At 33.0% G+C, this 22,997-nt stretch overlaps 2 protein-coding genes and 1 long non-coding RNA gene across 6 annotated transcripts in view; 2 read left to right on the top strand and 1 right to left on the bottom strand.

Moving 5' to 3' along the window:
• Nucleotides 1–9,403, top strand: part of LOC139432626 (uncharacterized) — a 99,779-nt gene extending 90,376 nt beyond the window's left edge. The window contains exon 5 of the mRNA XM_071201317.1: nt 8,689–9,403. Within this exon, the coding sequence (XP_071057418.1) occupies nt 8,689–8,694 (6 nt within the window). The 3' untranslated portion in view covers nt 8,695–9,403. The remainder of the gene's footprint in view (nt 1–8,688) is intronic.
• The window catches only part of LOC139432627 (uncharacterized), a 77,934-nt gene extending 59,123 nt beyond the window's left edge, over nt 1–18,811 (bottom strand). The window contains exon 1 of the long non-coding RNA XR_011642366.1: nt 18,797–18,811. This is a non-coding gene — a long non-coding RNA (uncharacterized lncRNA). The remainder of the gene's footprint in view (nt 1–18,796) is intronic.
• The window catches only part of LOC111417694 (zinc finger protein jim), a 67,497-nt gene continuing 54,490 nt past the window's right edge, over nt 9,991–22,997 (top strand). For 3 of the 4 annotated variants that reach the window (XR_011642363.1, XR_011642364.1, XM_071201314.1), the window contains exon 1: nt 9,992–10,755. Coding sequence is in view for 2 of the 4 variants with exons in the window: in XM_071201314.1 (XP_071057415.1) it covers nt 10,671–10,755 (85 nt within the window). In the remaining 2 variants the exon portion in view is untranslated. Of the gene's footprint in view, nt 10,756–22,997 lie in introns of all 4 variants that reach the window. The other variant, XM_071201316.1, reaches the window with a different exon arrangement.

Raw genomic sequence — 22,997 nt, 5'->3', positions numbered from 1 at the left:
TTAAAAAGAGGATACTTTAATTAATAATTGGTGATATTTCCAAAAGGATCCTTCAAGAAATTAATTTTATAGCGAATTTTGAAAGTTATCGATGAAAATAGGAACATCGAAAATTTCATCAAAACTTCAAATATTGTTTTCTCAAAAACTAAAAGTTGTTTTTCAAAATATGTTGGTTCATTGGAAAGAGGACACTTTTATTAACATTTTGGGAAATTTTCATACTCATATTCCAAGACCTGGATTTTATACGAATTTTTAAAACTTAATCGGCGAAAATTGCAAAATTCGAAGAAATTTTTAATTATTTCAAAAATTTATTTCTCAAGAACTAAAAGTGATTTTTCAAAACGGCTTTTTGTATTAAACAGAGGATACTTTAATTAATAATTGGTGATATTTCCATAAGGATCCATCAAGAAATTAATTTTGTAACGAATTTTGAAAATTATCGATGAAAATTGCAACATCAAAAATTTTATCAAATTTTTTTCTTATTCGGCCGGATAGGCCGGATACCGGATAGTTGCCGGATATCCATTCCACCACTAACCCCCAACAATCTGTAGCCCCCAAACCTTAATCCTACAGAGCAGGAGTACCTTGATAGAAAAATCAGATAAACAACCATTTCAAGCAAAGCTGGCCTAAAAAATGCTTTAAGGGAACAATTTTTTTGTTAAAGAGATTATAATCTGATTATAATATAGATCAATGAGTAGTATTTTTCAAACATAATCTATGACTACAAAACACACACTAAGGTTCTTGCATAAACAAACATTCTGCACTATACTCTATTTTTTGCATTAATACAAACTACGCCAGCCTAAAAGGTTGATCCTTTTGAGTATTCTAATCTGATTCGTATTGTCGGCTTCGACATTAACGTGAAAAGTTAAGAAATCACTATTTTTGCAATACGAAGGGCCATTGACAATGCGCCTTAACACTTTGGATATCGTTACATTACTTCCAAATTGCGCTTACCGCAACTCCACATCACGCTGCCAGTCCATACAGGCTTTAGAATTTGTTGTTCCCGTTTGTTTGTAAAATTAATATGGGAAGATTTAGCCTCAATCAACTTGATTCTTTATTATTTGGTCCAATTGCTAATTTTGTTAATACTTTCGGCTAAAGTGCCTATGGTAACATAGTTTAATTTAGGAATTATTATTTATAAAGTTTGAAAATTTTTATTCAAAGAAGAAAATTTTGGGTGATGAAACGTCGCTTTTGATACAAGAACCAATAGAGAAAATATTTGTTTCCTTATCGATTAGTTTCTTATTCTTAACATCAACTAAGATGGCTAGTCTAGTTAAGAAAGTGGCACCAATTATTACTTTGACCACGGTAAAAATGAATGTATAATCGCTCCTAAGGTTGAGTGATACTGTTAGTATATTGTTTCTGTGGAATATTTGGCGGGAAATCTGGTGGTGGCAAATTTTAAGTTGCTGATTGGTTTGACACTTGAGTTTCGGGACTATTGATTGGTGAGCTTCAGTATCGAGATCGTTGATTGGTGAATTTTTTTTTCTTTTGATTTGGGTTGACTTGTGTCCAATTGAAGAATTCTTGAAAAACAATTCTCAACGTTTCAGTGTTTCTGTCGGGGTCACCAATTATTGTACGATGAGATCATGTACAATATTTATTGAATTTTAAAAATTAATTTGATTCTACCACATTTTATATGTTGTTCTTGGATTATTTATTTATCAATCTGTTTTTTGTAAATTATATAACAAATCATTTATTAAAACAATTTTTATTGTCGCAGTGGGCATGACAGCTTTAGCAAAATTTATTTTAGCAAAGTCTTCGATGAGTGTTGTTAGCCTCTTTTTGTTGTCGTGATTTTCTAAGAAGCACTTCGAGGCGTTCTTGAGCAAGTTTCTCATCTCCATTAAAAAAATGTATTTTACATGGCGGTCAACAATTTTATGTTTTACAATTTTTTGATAAAGTTCTATTTCATGGAAAATTTTAATTATCATTAATTATTAATTCAAGTGTCTACTTTTAATTGCACCAAATCCTTCCTACCAATCTGTTTTAGTTCTTGAGATAGAAACGTTTGAACTTGATCGAAAAGTTTAGCAATTTTAAGTTTAACAATTTTCCTTAATAAAATTCATTAAAAATCGATTTCTTCGAAAATTTTAATGGAATTCTCGCCAATTATTAATTTAAATACACTTTATTGCACCAAACCATTTCTGGAAATCTATTTTAGTTCAGCATAGAAATATTTGAATTTTTAATTCCTCCAAAAATTCTATAAAAAACAACTTTTTTTATAAATATCTTAAGATTCCCCAGATTTTACGTCACACACCTATTCATTTCTATTTACTATGAATATATTCATGAATTCGGTTATAAATTTAGTCAAAAAAAAATCCCCAGCATCCTACAACAACAATTAACACAAAAATGACTCATTCTTTTGCCATCAATAAAAAAAACCTACTCTTATTTAAAGTTGAGTTAGATGAAAAGTTACATTTATTTTGTGTTTTAAGTTTGATTTTTGTGTAGTGTGCATTTTCTTGCATCGTCAATGAGGAGGCTGCGGTCTCGCCACGAGAGTGCCTCGTGAAGTGTATAATTAAGCAGCTAACCGGTGGGACCGGACTAACGGTGGGGTGGTCAGGAGGAAGGTATCGTGGGGCGCAGGTTGAAGGGGGTATATTCGAAGAGCGAAAAAAAGCTTTATTCTCTCTCTCTCTCATGGTCCCTAGTTTTCTATCCGGGCGGGAGGGGGATTGGGTTCGCGCGCGCGAAATTACAGCTCCGCCGCTAACGCGAAGTGGATCAAAGGGGGGCCCGTTGCGAGTTTCCAGATTAATTGGAAATTCCTCTCTTGTCATTGCGTTGCGTAAACGACCGGTTTCCTCGTGGGTAAAATCTTTTTTTTTTTAATCACATCTTAAAAACATACGTAAAAAATGATAAAATTTGTTGATACATTAGAACAAGATAGAAAATATTAAAAGACATAACTAAAATTTTAATGAGTAATAATCTCTAAATTTCTTAGAACTATGTTAGTTTCTATCCTACGTCAAAGGTGGCAATTTTTTAATGAACTTCGACATTGAAACATCAAGGTCCAACTTTGATACTCTCCCAAATCTCGTAACAGTCAATTTTATTAGTAAGATTCGATTTATTTTTAGAAACTTAAATTTCGAGGAATTTTCCCTTTCCTTTGGAAATTGAAACTCGATTTGAAATTGTGTCAAAGTTTTGAGGTGCGTAAATGGCACCCCTTCGCCTACAACAACATTTCCAGCGACAGTTTTCCCGTCTTTGTCACACTTCGGGGTCGAGCGAGACGAGGTTGGCGTCTCCGGTCGAACGAAGTTTGGGGAGCAATTTTCCGCACCCCTGCACACATCTGACCTCACTTAACCTTTTCGCCACTCCGCGCGCTAACGATCGGAAATGCAACAGAATTGTTATACAGGCTAATTTCTGTAACAATAAATAATAAACATTAATATGTACATTTATTACAATAATTAATTAATATGATAAATTGACAAAATTTGCAAAACTGTGCAAATTATTTATTGGTTCCTAAAAATAAGATTGATAAGTTAATAAGTTATTGATAACAAATCGTCACAATATTTGTAAGTTAAGTAAAACATATATAATTTATGTATAACTCATTTGATGTTTTAATGAAACTAAAATTGCTATGTTTATTATTATTAAAACTACCCCAATTTGTTTTAAAGTTTACGCCATAAATTTTAGCGCCAACGTTGCATTATTTCGAAATATATTTACTTTAAGACTTAATGATGTTAAAATAATGAAGAATATGCACGTTTTGCAAAGTATACTCTATTTGGAGATAGCTGGGTGGAAATGAAAAACAAGGCTACAAATTCTGAAAAACTTATTCTTTAAACTATTTTAAGTAGAATTTTTTGGTTTACACTTGAAGGAAATATACAAGACATTAAAAGCAGAATACGCAAAGAAATTAAATCAAGCGAAGATTGAAGCTTATGGAAAGTACAGGGTGCGGCAAAACTCCCTCTCTAATTTGAAACTTGAATAAAAAACAAATGGTACAAATTAACGAAAGTGTATTAACATGAATGGAATCTGCAGTTTCGTTTTTTGAACAGTATATCGCTCAAGTGGTTTCCTTCGTTATGCCGAATGCGAGTTCGAAAGTTCGCCATTACTCTAATCAACATTTCTTGAGGTATACGAGCAATCTCTTCTTGAATCGTTTGTCGTAGGGCTGGCAGAGTCCTCGGACGATGTTTGTAAACTTCAGCCTTAAGAAACCCCCATACACAAAAATCACAGGGAGTTAGGTCTGGAGATCGTACTGGCCAGTGGATGTTTCCGCGCAAAGACATCAAGCGTTCTGGGAACAGCTGCCTCAGTTCTTGAAGAGATCTCCTGCTTGTGTGAACAGTGGCCCCGTTCTGCTGAAGCCACTCATCCTGTTGAATCTGTATCGCATTGAATCGTGGTGCCATAGAAGTTTGAAGGATTTGAATGTATCGATCCGAGTTAGCGGTCACTGTCACTCCTGCTTCTTCAAAACACTCACCACACGGTAACACGTCTACTATGCAGAGGCTTTTCATGGAGTTCCCGGGGGTTTTGTGCACTCCAATAACGGTAACTTCCCAACTCGCATTCGGCAATGCATTGATAACGAAGGAAAACAGTTGAGCAATATACTGTTCAAAGAAAGAAACTTGTAAAACATAATAACGTAACTTCCCATTCTGTAGATTCGATTCGGGTTAATACAGTTTCGTTAATTTCTACCATCTGTTTTTTATTGAACCTTCAAATTAGGGAGGGAGTTTTGCCGCACCCTGTATATAAGTCGATCCAATAATAAATTTTCAACGGCTTGGAAATTAATCAAACACTCTACAATCAACCAAATAGATCCTATCAGCTTGATAGTTTTGCCAACTTCAAGTATGGTATCTCTGGGTGAAGTAGACGAACGGCAGATTAGAAATATAATAACAGGCCTAAAGGCAAAAAATACCAAGGGCATATATGAACTGTCATCAGTATTAATAAAACAATTAGAACAAATCATAAGCAAACACCTATGTTTAGTTATAAACAAATGTCTACTAGAAGGAGTTTTTCTAAAGGAGCTAAAATCGGCAAAGTTAACACCAGTATCTCCCATAAGAAGGGAGATAGAAGTGTATTATATATTATTGTATATGGTTGCGTCCATTTTCACCATGTAATGATAAGTATAAGAGTCACAATATACTATGGTGATAATTATTTATTTTTTCGTCTAAACCGGTTTCGGGCCTTGTCCTTCCTCAATAGATAGAACCCTACAAACGTACGCTGTTTATTAGGTATATGTTCCAGCAAATTAAACAGAATACACTAAACTTAATGAATTGCATGAATAAAAGACAACTTACGTCAGTTAAAATCGTAAAACAAACATTGAAAAACGAAATAAACTTTAACAAACACTCAGCGACAACCACATTGTAATATTGGCGGTAAAAATTGTTGTAATTGAGGTTAGGAATGTTCACCAAGTGGGTAAATTGGTAGAGTCTATTATTATTATTATAATGATTGGTTAATGAAGCTTTATAACAAGTAGAAGACCTTATAGTTTGACAACTTAATAAATATCGGCATCCTAAAGAAATAGCAACTCACAAAACTTTTGAAGAACTGTCATCTTCTTTACCAGTGAATTAATTAAGTGACGAGTTTTATTCAAAACTATGTCAGAAAAGATGTTATGGTGCGAGAAATTTGGATTAACGGTTAAAAATTGTTGAGTATGTTTAGGCAAGAAAACTCTGATCAAAAGTGAGAAATCATCCTTTTAGAGGAAAATTTAAATCGATTGGTTTAGACGTCTGAGTATTTTGAATTTTGTTCTTGATCTGTGTATTATGATTAACGTCCTTGTTTCGATGTTGTTTTTTTGAGTCAGAAATGGAAAGATTCGTCCCTTAGATCCTAGTTGAAATCGTTTAAATTTGTGGGGTGTTATACCTAATATTCGCGGAGATAATGATATTACAACCATCAAGAACATGCAAGATGTTCTGCAAAGTACGCTATATTTAGGAGAAAGATTTGTGGAAGTAAATGATGAGGATATATGTTTTGAAGGGGAAGATTTTGAGTTAAAAGGGAAGATACTGTGAAAGGAGATGTTTCAACATTTTGATTAGGAAGAGAGAGCCAGAAACTCATGCCGGAGGGTTTGCCCAAGTATGTCCCGGAACTAGTGGAGTGCTGCCTATCGATAGTATGATAAGTCTGACAAACTACCAAGAGCCATTATGTTAAAGTTTCTTTCTTGAATCTGCACCTTTCCAGGAAATTCCAAAGCAGGAATGCAGTGAAGTTGAACCTTTGGACCAAGTGAAAGTCAACATAACAATAATGGTATCCAGACCTTTAAGTTTATTGGTACTTTGCACAGATTCCTAATATCTTTCCATTTTTTGATTATCTTCTCAGATTCTGTATCTTATGCTTTGTTGCCAATCTAAAAATATAGTAGGAATTAACCTGGGTTGTTCTAGTTGTTCTAGTTATTGTTCTAGAAAATCAAAATTATGGGATACATCATTACGAAGTTATAACTAAAAATAGGTTTAGCTGCCAAAATGTCTAGTTGATTGCTGTGACCATAGTTTTTCTATTTTCAATTCCATATTACAAAAATACACTTATTATACTTAAAGCAATCTGTAATGTATTCTTTACGGATTAAAATAACAATAACTTTTCTGGCAGTATACTTTTTGGCTTTTTGAATAAAAATTCTTATTCTCGGTACTTTTTTAAGCAAAAACGGTACTCTTATCAAAATGTGCTAAAGTTGATCGTTTTGAAGATAATCCGCTTTTTTATTATCCGATATAGACCATTTTTTTAGAGGGTTGTTAAAGATAGGTATAATAATGTTTGCCATTGAAACAAAGTAGGTAAGTTTACTAATGTTTTAGTTTATTGCATCAAGTGTCAAATCACCAGTAGTTGTTGATCAGTGTTAAATTTTTCCTAACCAAGAGTTAGCGGATATTCATTTTGTTTATGGCTTTACAAACGGAAATTCAGCAGAAGTAGCCCTAGAGTATAAGAGATGATATCCACATAGCAGACGTCCGCATCCTTTTTTTAGTTGAACAAGGGCTAAATAATGACGGGTAGATCGTAATAATGACAATGTTAAACTGCAAAGAAACTTTAGAAGAAGAAGCGTTCTTGTAATTTTTGGTAGGTAAACATGTCAATATGTAGGATGACATTGATTTAGCTTTAAGAAGAAAGGCCTGGTTTCAACTTGATGATTGTGCAGCTTATCATGGTAGGGTGGTAAGAAATTGGCTAAACAACCATTTTCCTACAAGATGGATTGGTCATAGACAACAACAATCTAGAACAATCTAGAACAACAATAAAAAATTTAAAAATCAAAAAATGGGGGGCTAACTTCCCCCACTCCATTAATTTTGCAAAATCATATCTTCTTAAAAATACAGCAAAATGCAGACCTAACAAGAAAAATAATAAATCAACAAATGAATAATCCAACTATACGATCAGAAAACAAAAATACACTATTTGTATTATATTATGTATTAAAAACTAAATATCTCTGTTATATTTTACATAAAAATGAACCAAATGAAAGTTATTCTGTGCGAAGGGAGAAACCATATGACGATAACATTTTTGACCTTGACCTTATTTTCAAGGTCATATGAAGGTCACGACCAATTTTTTAAATAGCACCCTATGTTTTTGATTACAAAATCTGAATCTATGGATAAAAGTCAAATAATTAAAAAAAAAATTACCGTGTGGTTTTGCCAGTACGACGACAAAACATCTTTTGTAGACAAAATCTAAATAATTTTTTTATTCATACAGTTTTAAATATTGTTATTTATAAAAAAATGATTAAACTATACTATTTCAACAACAAGTATAAAATTTATAATAAATGTTCAAATATTTCCCCACCGACTTCAATACATTTATTAACCCTTCTACTAAAACTTTCTTTACATCTTAAAAGGGTTTCTTGGCTACTATTTCTGCACGCATTTCTTATCCGCTCTTTCATGTTTTCTGGCGTAGTCGGTACTTCGCGATAAACATTATCATCCTTAAGGACATCCCACAAAAAAAATCAAGAGGTGTTAAATCAGATGATCTGACAGGCCAGGAAATTGGACCTCCCCTTCCAATTCATCGCCCAGGATAATCCCGATCTAAAGCTTCACGTGCAATATGTGAAAAATGTGCTGGGTCATTTTGCAGCTACATAATATGTTCTTCATTACACAAACTAACCTCAATATATGCAAACATTTCGACTATTTTTAAGCCAAGGTCAATTGCCAAGTTGTCCAGTCGAAATTCAACAAAAACATCTGATTAGTAACTTATCTTCAGATAAAATCCCAATACATATTTTTATACATCTGATGGAGAGGTAGAGGATGTTTCACTAAGGCCTACTTTTACCACCTCTCGATAAATTTAACCGATAGATAAATTGGCGCTCTTAGCCAATGAGAGCGCTTAAAACCGCTGTAACCATGGTAATTATCTATCGGATAAATTTATCAAGAGGTGGTAAAAGTGGGCCTAAATGTTTAAATTTGAGCTTAGGTTTAAGACCGAGGGGATGCCGAGATTGAGAGTGGGAGGACCAGGACGCTAGGGAGATGGGGTTAGAAGAGAGAGGCCAGGGACGGGGATGAATGGAGGCAGAGGCTGAGGAAGGCCAAGGCTCGATCCGGGCTGTAGAGCCATAGATGGATGGAGCAGGCGAGGAAGTCAAGGCTCAGACCAAAGTAGTATTTGCGAGATATAATATGGCGAAACAAGCACATGACCATGTGACCATATGACCTGCGTAAGACCTGTTATGCCTTACGCTGTGGAAGCAAGGGCTGAAAACTTTACAACAAAAAGAATCATTCGAACAGCAGAAATTAGAATCCTACGATCCATAGCAGGCTACACCCTGAGAGACCATAAGAGAAGTCTGCGATGTCCAAGATATAGTCTGATGGTCCTAAACCAGACGTCGCGTTTGGAGGGATCATGTTGAGCGGATGGATGACAACAGATTGCCGAAAATTGCAACCCAAGATCAATCAGACTTCTTGGTCGCTCGCTCACAAGGGGTATGAAAGCTGGAATTCATCATCCAAGAAAACTTTAAACGTCAATTTGACATAAATGATTTTAAAACATGATAAAATAAAATTCCCTGTTAATCTTGCCAATTATTATCAACTTTAACACATTTTGACAGGTATTAATTTATGGTTAATATAAATTTAATTATATATTCAAAAATAAAATCGGATACAAAAATTAAAAACTATTTTTTTTAAGTATTTTTTTTTTCGGGGCTACATTAATTACACCATCTGCATAAAAATAATGGCATTTCTAGATTCCCATTGCGCCTCATCCCGAGTTATTCGTTCCCGTTCCGAATTTTTTTATCCTTTTCATTATTTCTTTTTTTTAGTTGCCTTCGCGTTGCATCGTGCATAGAGAATTATAAAGGGGGGCCGATACACGCGTGGTGCACAAGGGGAAAACGGCGACGGGGGTTCGCGCCCGATCGCAGGGGGGCCACGTCGAATCGGGCGGTCAGGGCAGGGAACGCGGCACGTCCGAAAACCGAACCCGAACCCGGGTGAGCGAACCCACGCCCGCGCCCGCGGCCCCCTCGACGTCGTCGTCCCGCGCGCACCCTACCCTAGGTTTCCAGGCAGTGGCGGAGTTAGAGAGGGGCGGGAAGGGACTTTTTTTGCGATAATGTGTGATATTGATTCTGGTGCAACGGGGCCGGCGCGGTGCACGTGCATCGGTGGCGGTGACGGCGCCGGAGCCAGACAGAGACGGAGGCGGCGCACCAGACGGCCTCCGACCGTGCAAACTGCACGTACAAAATTTCAGAGGGAAGAAAGAACATCTTTTTTTTTTTGATTTTCGGACCGTCAAAAAAATTTCTTTTGAAAAAAAAATAATTAAATAAAATTCGAAAATTTAAGAAACCCTCTTTACGTTACTCTCGGTGTTTAAAAAAAAGGGGTTGCGCGTCGGAGTAGTTATAAGTGTTGTTTTGAAGTAAAAGAGCGGATCGCTTTTAAAATTGGTGATCGAGTGCTGGCTATGAAGAGGTCCAAGCTGGTGTGCTGCTGGGAAGACGAAGACGTAGTCTTGTACGCGGTTGGCCTGTCGTCGTCCCCTCCAGTCCGAACAGCATCAGAGGAGCCCGGATCGGCATCGCCGGGGCCGAGTCCCCGTCGCAACACCAAGACGCGGCAGAAGCGGCCGAAAGTGCCACGGCGTCGCACCGCGATCACCATCAACTGTTACTAAATGGGGCCCCCTAACGTTCGAAGATTCGTCGTCGGCGCGTCGTCGCGCGCGAGTGTGTGCTCCTGCCGATACGACGTCGACGTCGTCTTGTGCTCCGTTCGCGAGTGACTACACTCATCCTTCTCGGACTACTACTACTTTAACTACTCCTCGAAAACCCCAATAAGAAGGACCCTCTTCAACTCGATCTACTATATTTTAATAAATACCATTGTCTAAATAAAAAAAATTGTGTTACAATAACGATCATGGCCATTAATTTTTCGGCGTCGTTTGCGGCTTGTTTAGCCGCAGGACTCAAAGTGCCCAGACAGCTGATGTACTGCATCCAAGGTAGGATATCGGAAATACACCGTCGTCTTCATGGTCGATTTTTTTTATGTTCGTCGTAAAATCTTGATGCGCGCCGAAAACTTGATCGGAGTAAAACGCGCCAACTACGCACGCACGTGGTGCGTGAGGTAGGCACGTTCTTGGTCAGACGAGGGCGACGCCAGAAACCTTTTAAACGATCGACGTCGACGTCTCGACGCTGACACAACCTCAACAACCCTAACATTGAGTTAGATTATGGCTTAGGACGGTTAGGGTTCTTATAGATTTTTTTTATTTTATATTGGCGCGAAATTTTATAACTATTGTTATAAAAATAATTTTCGAGTTTTGATTAATTCAAAAAGTATTCTTAAAAATAACATATTATGCTACATTTTATAATATTTTGGTTCTTGATTATTTCAGTTATCTAACTTTTCATTTTTATAATTAATATCATCTTAAATTCTTTATTTAGTGTCAACCAAAAAGTTTTACCTCAAGACGTAATTAAGTTGGAACAATTTTCTCAATTATATCTTAAACAGTTCTTTCCATCCACAGTTTATGAACTTTCTGTTTGAAATCTCCAATTGTTATCTTTACTATGATATTTTAAAGTTTTACACTTATACAATTTATTGAATTTATTCTGTCGGTATATTTTTAAGTTGTTAATAAGAATAATGCCAATAACATGTTGGATATCTTCCGTTAACCCATTTAGTCCCATTGGTGTGAAAACGCACCAGCGTTTTTAAAATTATTTTACAGCCATATATTTCCAGATTTGAAGGTACGATAACACTATAAGGTTGTTAGGCTATACATATCAAAATATTTCATAATTCTTGCTTTTAAACCATATTTGCATCAATTCTTTTCTATTGAACATTTCTGTTCAAAATATACAATGGAAATAAAACTATTTTTAGTACATAAAATTTTGACATTTGCAAGTTTTTAGTGTATACTTTCCTGATATATATTGAAACTTAAAGACGAAACTTTAGACTTGAAACATTAATGGTGCAAAAACACACCATTGGGATGTATGATGAGATATAAATATTACATCATCTTTCGTATTATCAGAAAACAGTGTAGACGCATTTATTCGGTGATTTCCCTAGAAATAGTCGTTTATGGACATAGTGCTTACAATGTGTAGCAAGTTTAGCGTTCATTTACATGAAGAGTGCTTTGCGAAGTATCACAATAAATGATTATACTGTTCATCCCATTGGTGCGTTTTTGCCCCAATTTTAGTATAAATATTTTTTATATTAAACTTCATACTAAAGTTGGTATTTGTTAGTATTATATTGTAGGTATTACTATTATTATTTATTTTTGGTGCATTTTTGCACCACCTCATATCTCATAAAACAATTTTTTTTTCAAATGCCTGTGTACAAATTTATACTTTTCATTGCATCTTATCTCAAGGAAAATTATAAAAAAACCGATTTTTTTAATATAAAGCAGCGTGGGACTAAATGGGTTAAAGCATCACATTATATTGGTATATATCTCATTCTTTCACACATACAGCTTATGAAAGACCGTTTATCCTGGCGGTTTTATTTATAGCCAAAAACAATAATTTTGTGAATTTTACCCATTCTAAGGCGTTGATTACCAGCGATGGGTGCAAATGCTAACTACTTCTTTTTAGGGTTGGGTTTTCATCACATCTCTTTTAATTTTTGACGTTTTTGGGATTTTACTATAAAATCATCAATTTTGAAACTTTAAATTTTTGTGTTATCAAGGATGAGGAAAAATGTTGTTCTCTAATCATCTTTTACCTGAATTTACAACTTTTTCTTTTGTATCAATAACGTTTCTCCCAGCGATTTTAGTTTTTGAGGTATTAAATATTATGATTTAAAATGCTACTTTTCGGAGTTTTTTTTATCTTACCCTTCGTGTTCCGACGGTACTTTAAAGTACCGGTAGTTTTAAACACTCATTTTAAACTGTAGTCATCTATTCGGCGCATTTAGAGCTGTCGGTACTTTCTACTATACAAGAAAGAATCTGTATAAAAAATGACACAATCCGCATTGTAGGGTTTTTAGGTATAGGAAACTTATTCGTCCAGATGGAACCAGACATTATTACAGATCATTGAACATTGAGCTTTAATTTAAAATAAGTCTCATTCCTTAATTTCAATAAATACGGCTTCAAGGAATTTTTAAATTAGTATCTTTTTTGACACTTTTAGGTTATACGAAAATGTAAATTTTGTTTCAACATTTTTTTTCTCAATATTTTTCAAACCCAACCCAACAATTATTATACATCATTTTAAAGAAAAAGCTTTGAGCTTTAATTTAGAATAAGTCTCATTCCTTAATTTCAATAAATACGGGCTTCCACGAATTTTTAAGTTATCATCTTTTTTGATACTTTTAGGTTATACGAAAATGTAAGTTTTATTTCAACTTTTTTTTTTTCAATATTTTTCCAATCCAAGCCAACAATTACTATACATCATTTTAAAGATAAAGCTTTGAGCTTTAATTTAGAATAAGTCTCATTCGTTAATTTCAATAAATACGGCTTCCACGAATTTTTAAATTAGCATCTTTTTTGATACTTTTAGGTTATACAAAAATGTAAGTTTTGTTTCAACATTTTTTTTCTCAATATTTTTCCAATCCAACCCAACAATTATTATACGTCATTTTAAAGAGAAAGCTTTGAGCTTTAATTTAAAATAAGTCTCATTCCTTAATTTCAATAAATACGACTTCCACGAATTTTTAAATTAGCATCTTTTTTGATACTTTTAGGTTATACGAAAATGTAAGTTTTGTTTCAACATTTTTTTTCTCAATATTTTTCCAATCCAACCCAACAATTATTATACATCATTTTAAAGAGAAAGCTTTGAGCTTTAATTTAGAATAAGTCTCATTCCTTAATTTCAATAAATACGGCTTCCACGAATTTTTAAATTAGCATCTTTTTTGATACTTTTAGGTTATACGAAAATGTAAGTTTTGTTTCAACATTTTTTTTCTTAATATTTTTCCAATCCAACCCAACAATTATTATACGTCATTTTAAAGAGAAAGCTTTGAGCTTTAATTTAGAATAAGTCTCATTCCTTAATTTCAATAAATACGGCTTCCACGAATTTTTAAATTAGCATCTTTTTTGACACTTTTAGGTTATATGAAAATGTAAGCTTTATTTTAACATTTTTTTTCTCAATATTTTTCCAATCCAACCCAACAACTATTATACATCATTTTAAAGATAAAGCTTTGAGCTTTAATTTAGAATAAGTCTCATTCCTTAATTTCAATAAATACGGCTTCCACGAATTTTTAAATTAGCTTCTTTTTTGATACTTTTAGGTTATATGAAAATGTAAGCTTTATTTTAACATTTTTTTTCTCAATATTTTTCCAATCCAACCCAACAACTATTATACATCATTTTAAAGATAAAGCTTTGAGCTTTAATTTAGAATAAGTCTCATTCCTTAATTTCAATAAATACGGCTTCCACGAATTTTTAAATTAGCTTCTTTTTTGATACTTTTAGGTTATACGAAAATGTAAGTTTTATTTCAACATTTTTTTTCTCAATATTTTTCCAATCCAACCCGACAACTATTTATACATCATTTTAAAGATAAAGCTTTGAGCTTTAATTTAGAATAAGTCTCGATGTAAGGAAATGTCTTATGATGTTTAAAAATTAATATCTCAAAAACTACAAGATATTTTGAAAATCTGTTTCTATCATTAGAAAGCTTATAATTTGTATAATAAATACTAATGATTTTATAATGATTTGCTGAAATTCCAATTTTTTATGATTTTTGAAAATAAGTGAAAATAATTGCTTAACCCGAAAAATGGGTAAATGTTTTATGATGTTTAAAAATTAATATCTCAAAAACTACAAGATATTTTGAAAATCCGTTTCTATCATTAAAAAGCTTATACTTTGTATAACAAATGGTGATAATTTCGTACTGATTTATTGGAATTCCAATTTGTTCTGATTTTTTGAAAATGAATGGAAATTATTGCTTACTCCGAAAATATTTGAAGATGTTTAAAAATTAATATCTCAAAAAGCAAAAGATGTTTTCAAAATCCGTTTTTGTCATTGGAAAGATTATAATTTGTATAACAAATACTGATAATTTCATAATGATTTATTGAAATTCCAATTTGTTATGATTTTTTGAAAATAAGTGAAAATAATTGCTTAACTCGGAATGTAAAGAAATGTCTTACGATGTTTAAAAATTAATATCTCAAAAACTAAAAGATGTTGCAAAAAACCGCTTCTTACACTGAAAAGCTGTAAAAACGTAGTTTTGAGAAAATCGCGTTTAATCTTTCCAATAATAACTGATTCTTCTCAATTTTCAATGAGTTATCAAGTAATCTATAATGGCAGGATTATACAATAAAGCTACTTTTTTTTTCATAAAATTAACTTTCCACCACTAACTTTTCTTTCCATGCTTCTCTGGGCCTATACTTATTGCGTATACTTTGGTTTTCTTGCCAATAACAATATTTAATAAATTCATTAGTTCTAAAATGACACTATGTTCTTTATTAAACAAATTAGCCTCAATATATGTAAACATTTCGACTATTTTTGAGCCAAGGTCAATTGCCAAACTGTCCATTTGAAATTTTTGTGAATATTTTGGGAATGATCCCCAAACATCTGATTAGTATAAATGGGATGAAGTACTCCATATTTCTCTAATATAATAAAATATGATGTAGGTAAAAGTAAAAACTTTTTGAGAAATACTAAAATGTTTCAAATCTATTATCAATATTCTAAGTACTGAAGATGAAACATTAGTTTCGAAACATGTTTGCTTGAATTGAATTAACCATTTTAGTATTTCTGAAAAAGTTTTTACTTTTACCTACATCATATTTTATCTGATTAGTACTTTATTTGCAGATAGATCTTCATAAAATCCCAATAAGTTAAGTTTGAGTTTAAGTATAAGTTTGAGGTTGAGTTTGAGCTTAGGTTTAAGTTTTTTTTAAATTAGAGATAAACGTTTGTCCCGTTCTGTATTCATCTATAAATAAATTAATAAATGATCTGGTCTTGTTGAGTTAACAAAAAACGCACCCCAGAATAAACACAGTAAAACCTCAGTAAAAGTAGAACTAACTCTAGACCTAAAACTAGAATGATTCTAGTTCTTGGTCTAACGCGGTATAACAATTAAAATTAGAAAGTTTCGTACGTTTGGTGCGTCTTCAGACGCATGGTTAAATTCGAATGTTTCTAGTTCTAGTGTTAGTTCTAGTTGTACACTAACACTATTACTTATTTCTGAAGAAAAAAATTAATTTCTCCAAAACGGTTAGGAATTAAGAAATTAAACTTTTTGAGGTTATAAAGGAACATTTGAGGTTGGGTTACACCAAATTTTCAGTTTCCAGGGTGACCACTACATTGCATATAAAATTTTAGAAATTCCCGATTTAATTTGACGTTTGTGAAAATGAGGTTAAAGAAAAATATTATTTTCTCCAAATCGGGTAGGGATTAAGAATTAAAACTTTTTGAGATTAAAAAGAAGCGTTTGAGGTTGGGTTACACCAAATTACAAGTTTCCAGGGTGACCACTACATTGTATAAAAAACTTTAAAAATCCCCGATTTAATTTGATGTTTCTTGAAATTATGCTTAAAGAAAAAAAGATTTCTCCAGAACCGTTAGGAATTAAGGAATTAAACTTTTTGAGGTTATAAAGGAACATTTGAGGTTAGGTTACACCAAATTTTGAGTTTCCATGGTCATTAATTCATTTTATATAATGTTCTTAAACATACCTATTTAATTTGACGTTTGTTGAAAGTGAGGTTAAAGAAGAAAATTATTTTCTTCAACCCAATTAGGAATTAAGAATTGAAACTTTTTAAGGTTAAAAAGAAGCGTTTGAGGTTGGGTTACACCAAATTACAAGTTTCCAGGGTGACCACTACATTGTATACAAAACTTTAAAAATCCCCGATTTAATTTGATGTTTCTTGAAATTATGCTTAAAGAAAAAAAATGTTTTCTCCAAAACGGTTAAGAATTAAGAAATTAAACTTTTTGAGGTTATAAAGGAACATTTGAGGTTAGGTTACACCAAATTTTGAGTTTCCATGGTGATCAATTCATTTTATATAATGTTCTTAAACATACCTATTTAATTTGACGTTTGTTGAACGTGAGGTTAAAGAAGAAAATTATTTTCTTCAACCCAATTAGGAATTAAGAATTGAAACTTTTTGAGGTTAAAAAGAAGCGTTTGAGGTTGGGTTACACCAAATTACAAGTTTCCAGGGTGACCACTACATTGTATACAAAACTTTAAAAATCCCCGATTTAATTTGATGTTTCTTGAAGTTATGCTTAAAGAAAGAAAGTTTTCTCCAGAACCGTTAGGAATTAAGGAATTAAACGTTTTGAGGTTATAAAGGAACATTTGAGGTTAGGTTACACCAAATTTTGAGTTTCCATGGTTACCGATTCATTTTATACAGGGTGTCTTACGTAACTGGTTCGTTAGAACTTTTTTAGGTTCCACTATTTCCATTTCTACTTCTTGGTCTAGCGCTGTATAATAATTAAAACTAGAAAGTTTCGTGCGTTTTGTGCGTCTTCAGACGCACGGCTAAATCCAATGTTTTTAGTCCTGCGTCTAGTGTTAGATCTAGTTTTACACTAGCACTGTTGTTATGTAGAACTAACACTATACTTAGAAGTAGAATCATTTGGGTTTAGCCGCACGTCTCTAAAGACGGCTAAACCCGAATGATTCTAGTTCCAGGTATAGCGTTAGTTATAGTTTTACACTTGCACTGTCACTAGAACTAACATTACACCTAGAACTAGAAACATTTGGGTTTAGAGCCGTACGTCTCTTAAGACATACAGTCTAGCGCTGTATAACAATTAAAACTAGAACAAACACTAGTTTACATTTCTAGTTTCTAGAACTAGAAATGTTTCTAGTTTTACAGTAGCACTGGTATTGTGTAGAACTAACACTATACCTAGAACTAGAATCATTTGGGTTTAGCCGCACGTCTCTAAAGACGGCTAAACCCGAATGTTTCTAGTTCTAGATCTAGTGTTAATTCTAATTTTACGCTAGAACTGTTACTATGTAGAACTAACACTACACCTATACTAGGAACATTTGGGTTTAGCCGCACGTCTCTAAAGACGGCTTTCTAGTTCTAGGTCTAGTGTTAGTTCTAGTTTAAATTGTTATTCAGCGCTATTTTCTTCTATAGTTTTATTGATCTAACCCTAGAGTCTTTAGCCGTACGACTGAAAAGGACTAGTGAACAAACATTTCCAATTTAATTCGAAATAGTAATAACTCAATGATATTGACATGAAATTTATCGATAACATTAAAAGTCTAAAAGGTGTTTAGCAGTGACACCTATGACCACAAACATACATAATACATAAAACATGTACCTTTATACAACTTCCTCAACTCGGTAAATCATGTTTAATTCCTGAATAATTGCAGTTAAACGCGTTTTCTGTATACCTACAGCTTTAATACGTATGTCTGTGTCATATAAGATTCTTGGGGCGAACGGGAAAAGGCTGTTTTTAGCACGGGGCACGAGACAAACTCAAGATAAAACTTTCAAACGCGCCGTCACGTAATATACGTAAACGTAATTGGTAGGTTCGAAGCGCGTTTTACACCACCTTTCACGGAAATCGAATCTATAAGAATCGACTTTTAGCTAGGTTTCCGAAACGCCGACGGAAAAAGTATGTACAAGGAAAAAAAATGTCTCAGCGTCTCGTGAAAGGGTTTTCTTTTGGTGTCGCTTAGGAACATGTGAAGAAGAAACATGTGCGTGCCTTTCGAGAAGAACGTTCACGCATGTGGCTTTTTTTATAGGCTCACTACATCCTTTCGAATTGTATTTTTCAAAGAAATATTGTGTGTTTCATTTAAAAAGATTTTTTTAAGAATCATCGATGAGTACGAAATAAGCTAATAAAATATGTCTACGCATACCGATGTGTTAAAAACCTTTTTCTCATCCTTGTACAGATCAAGACGATGTGGTGGGCCCCCACGGTTTTTCTTCTACGTCGCAACCCTTTCGTGCAGGTTCAATTTACACCTGCCTCTTCCACAGCCCCAACCAGTTTTTGGGATCGCCCGGTCAGAGACCTTGGACCGTCGTCTACTCCTTTTTTTTTTGTTACGTATGCATTCTCCCTTTCTATAGTTTAGTGAGTCTAGACGCTTTGGTCAGACATTTTGTCTGTGATACCAAGGAGGAAATTTTTAAATTTGAATCGACCTAAAAAAGAAAGAACAAAAATTTATTTAAAGAATGTTAATTCAGTATTCGTGTATAAATGTGTTAAGACGAAAATATTTTTTCACAGTGATAGATCACTTAGAAGATTCTCTCAATGGATTCCGCATGGAACCAATTTCGCTCATTGCCCCCTTTATTCGCGGTTAACGAACAAAACAACGGGTGCATCGACTGCGCGTCTCCGCCGCCCCCGTCCCCCTTCGTTTCCCCTGGTCGCCGCCGCCGTGGTGCCCCGAAATAAAAATAAAATTGACGCATAACAAATGTGAACGCTCTGAATTACGACCCCGGGGCCTTGGATGCGAGAGCATACAACGAAACTCCGACATTATTATTCATCAGGATTCAGTGACTGTACCAAGTCGTCATACATTCACAGTTTAGATTTCAAGTAGCAAGACAAAAAGGATTAAAAAAAAATACTTTTTTATTGTTGTTGGCTATAAAAATAACGATTTTGAAATTAATTTAATAATTGAAATAATCATCTTTGCTTGAACCACAAAAATAAGATAAGATATATTGAGTTTAAGACGTTTAGTTCTAGAAAAGCCTCTCGAACAAAAACGTAAGGTGTGCTGAACAATGTATATATGGTGTGCAGACGCCCAGTTTGTGGTAAACATAAAGCTAATTGCTGTGTTGTGTTAATAACTGAAACATTTCGGAGTTACATTGCGTGAATGCAAGAATAACTCTAATTTAGTTCCTCTGCTGTTCTCTTCATAATGGTTATGAAATTAAGAACTGAAACATTTTCAGGTTATAAAGGAACATTTGAGGTTGGGTTACACCAAATTTTGAATTTCCATGGTGATCAATTCATCTGTATAATGTTTTCAAAAGTACCTATTTAATTTGACGTTTGTTGAAAGTGAGGTAAAAGAAAAAAATTATTTTTTCCAAATCGGTTAGGAATTAGGAATTGAAACTATTTGAGGTTAAAAAGAAGCGTTTGAGGTTGGGTTACACCAAATTACAAGTTTCCAGGGTGACCACTACATTGTATATAAAAGTTTAAAAATCCCCGATTTAATTTGATGTTTCTTGAAATTATGCTTAAAGAAAAAAAAGTTTTCTCCAAAACGGTTAGGATTTTAGAAATTAAACTTTTTGAGGTTATAAAGGAACATTTGTGGTTGGGCTACACCGAATTTTGAGTTCCCGTGGTGATTAATTAATTTTGTACAATGTTGTTAAAAATATCTATTTAATTTGACGTTTGTTGAAAATGAGGTAAAAGAAAAAGGTTATAAATAATTTTGAGGTTATAAAGGAACATTTGAGATTGGGTTACACCAAATTTTGAGTATCCAGGGTGGCCACTACATTGTATATAAAATTTTAAAAATCCCCGATTTAGTATTGGCGTTTGTGAAAATGAGGTTAAAGAAAAATATTATTTTCTCCAAATCGGTTAGGAATTAAGAGTTGTAACTTTTTGAGGTTAAAAATAAGCATTTGAGGTTAGGTTACACCAAATTACAAGTTTAAGGTGACCACTACATTGTATACAAAACTTTAAAAATCCCCGATTTAATTTGATGTTTCTTTAAATTATTTGTAAAGAAAAAAATTGATTTCTCCAAAACGGTTAGGAATTAAGAAATTAAACTTATTGAGGTTATAAAGGAACATTTGAGGTTGGGTTACACCAAATTTTGAGTCTCCAGGGTGACCACTACATTGTATATAAAATTTTAAAAATCCCCGATTTAATTTGACGTTTGTGAAAATGAGGTTAAAGAAAAATATTATTTTCTCCAAATCGGTTAGGAATTAAGAACTGTAACTTTTTGAGGTTAAAAATAAGCATTTGAGGTTAGGTTACACCAAATTACAAGTTTCCTGGGTGACCACTACATTGTATACAAAACTTTAAAAATCCCCGATTTAATTTAATGTTTCTTGTAATTATTCTTAAAGAAAAAATTGATTTCTCCAAAACGGTTAGGAATTAAGAATTGAAACTTTTTGAGGTTATAAAGGAACATTTGAGGTTGGCTTATACCGAATTTTGAGTTTCCATAGTGATCAATTAATTTTGTATAATGTTCTTAAACATACCTATTTAATTTGACGTTTGATGAAAGTGAGGTTAAAGAAGAAAATTAATGTCTCCACCCCGATTAGGAATTAAGAATTGAAACTTTTTGAGGTTAAAAAGGAACGTTTGAGGTTGGGTTACACCAAATTACAAGTTTCCAGGGTGACCACTACATTGTATATAAAAGTTTAAAAATCCCCGATTTAATTTGATGTTTCTTGAAATTATGCTTAAAGAAAAAAAGTTTTCTCCAAAACGGGTAGGATTTAAGAAATTAAACTTTTTGAGGTTATAAAGGAACATTTAAGGTTGGGTTACACCGAATTTTGAATTCCCGTGATGATTAATAATTTTGTACAATGTTGTTAAAAATATCTATTTAATTTGACGTTTGTTGAAAATGAGGTAAAAGAAACAATTATTTTCCCCAAAACGGTTGGGAATTAAGAAATTAAACTTTTTGAGGTTATAACGGAACATTTGAGGTTAGGTTACACCAAATTTTGAGTTTCCAGGGTGGCCACTACATTGTATATAAAATTTTAAAAATCCCCGATTTAATTTGACGTTTGTGAAAATGAGGTTAAAGAAAAATGTTATTTTTTCCAAATCGGTTAGGAATTAAGAATTGTAATTTTTTGAGGTTAAAAATAAGCGTTTGAGGTTAGGTTACAACAAATTACAAATTTCCAGGGTGACCACCACATTGTATATACAATTTTAAAAATCCCCGATTTCATTTGATGTTTCTTGAAATTGTTTGTAAACAAAAAAATTAATTTCTCCAAAACAGTTAGGAATTAAGAATTTAAACTTTTTGAGGTTATAAAGAAACATTTAAGGTTGATTTACACCAAATTTTGAATTTCCAGGGTTACATTGTTACATTGTATATAAAATTTTAAAAATTTCCGATTCTATTTGACGTTTGTGAAAATGAGGTTAAAGAAAAATATTATTTTCTCCAAATTGATTAGGAATTAGGAGGTTAAGATACACCAAATTACAAGTTTCCAGGGTGACCACTACATTGTATACAAACTTTAAAAATCCTCGATTTAATTTGATGTTTCTTGAAAATATTTTTAAGAAAATTTCTCCAATACGATTAGGAATTAAAAATTGAAACTTTTTTAGGTTATAAAGGAACATTTGAGGTTTAGTTACACCAAATTTTGAGTTTCCATAGTGATCAATTCATTTTATATAATGTTCTTAAACATACCTATTTAATTTGACATTTGTTGAAAGTGAGGTTAAAGAAGAAAATTATTTTCTCCAAATCGGTTAGGAATTATGAAATTAAACTTTTTGAGGTTATAAAGGAACATTTGAAGTTGGGTTACACCAAATTTTGAGTTTCCATGGTGACCGATTCATTTTATACAGGTGTCTCATGTAACTGGTAATGTTTATAGATAGTTTGTAGAGAGTTAAATTCCCTTTCTGATTTACAATTTATAAGCTTTCAGAGTGGTTTCAGGGCTTTAAAAATCCCCGATTTAATTTGACTCCAAAACGGTTAGGAATAAGAATTGAAACTTTTTGAGGTTATAAAGGAGTGTTTAAGGTTAGGTTATACCCAATTATTAGCTTCCTGGATGATCACTCTTTTTTGTAATAATATATATAGATTTTCTTGCCCGCATTAATGAACTAAAAAATAGTAAACCCGTTAACAACTTCTTAACAGGTGTATTATAACTTTTTTAACGTAATACGTTATACGTTGGCGATTTATGTATACTTTGATTAATGATCTAATTCGATGAGATAAAGTAACGATTAAGATCAAGCTCAACCTATTTGGCATTTTTATGTGAGTGGGTTGGGTTGGCTAC

Source organism: Onthophagus taurus, chromosome 1, assembly GCF_036711975.1.
Source record: "Onthophagus taurus isolate NC chromosome 1, IU_Otau_3.0, whole genome shotgun sequence".
Lineage (NCBI taxonomy): Eukaryota > Metazoa > Arthropoda > Insecta > Coleoptera > Scarabaeidae > Onthophagus > Onthophagus taurus.
The sequence above is the reverse complement of the archived record's forward strand: the minus strand, read 5'-3'. Positions and strand labels throughout refer to the sequence as shown.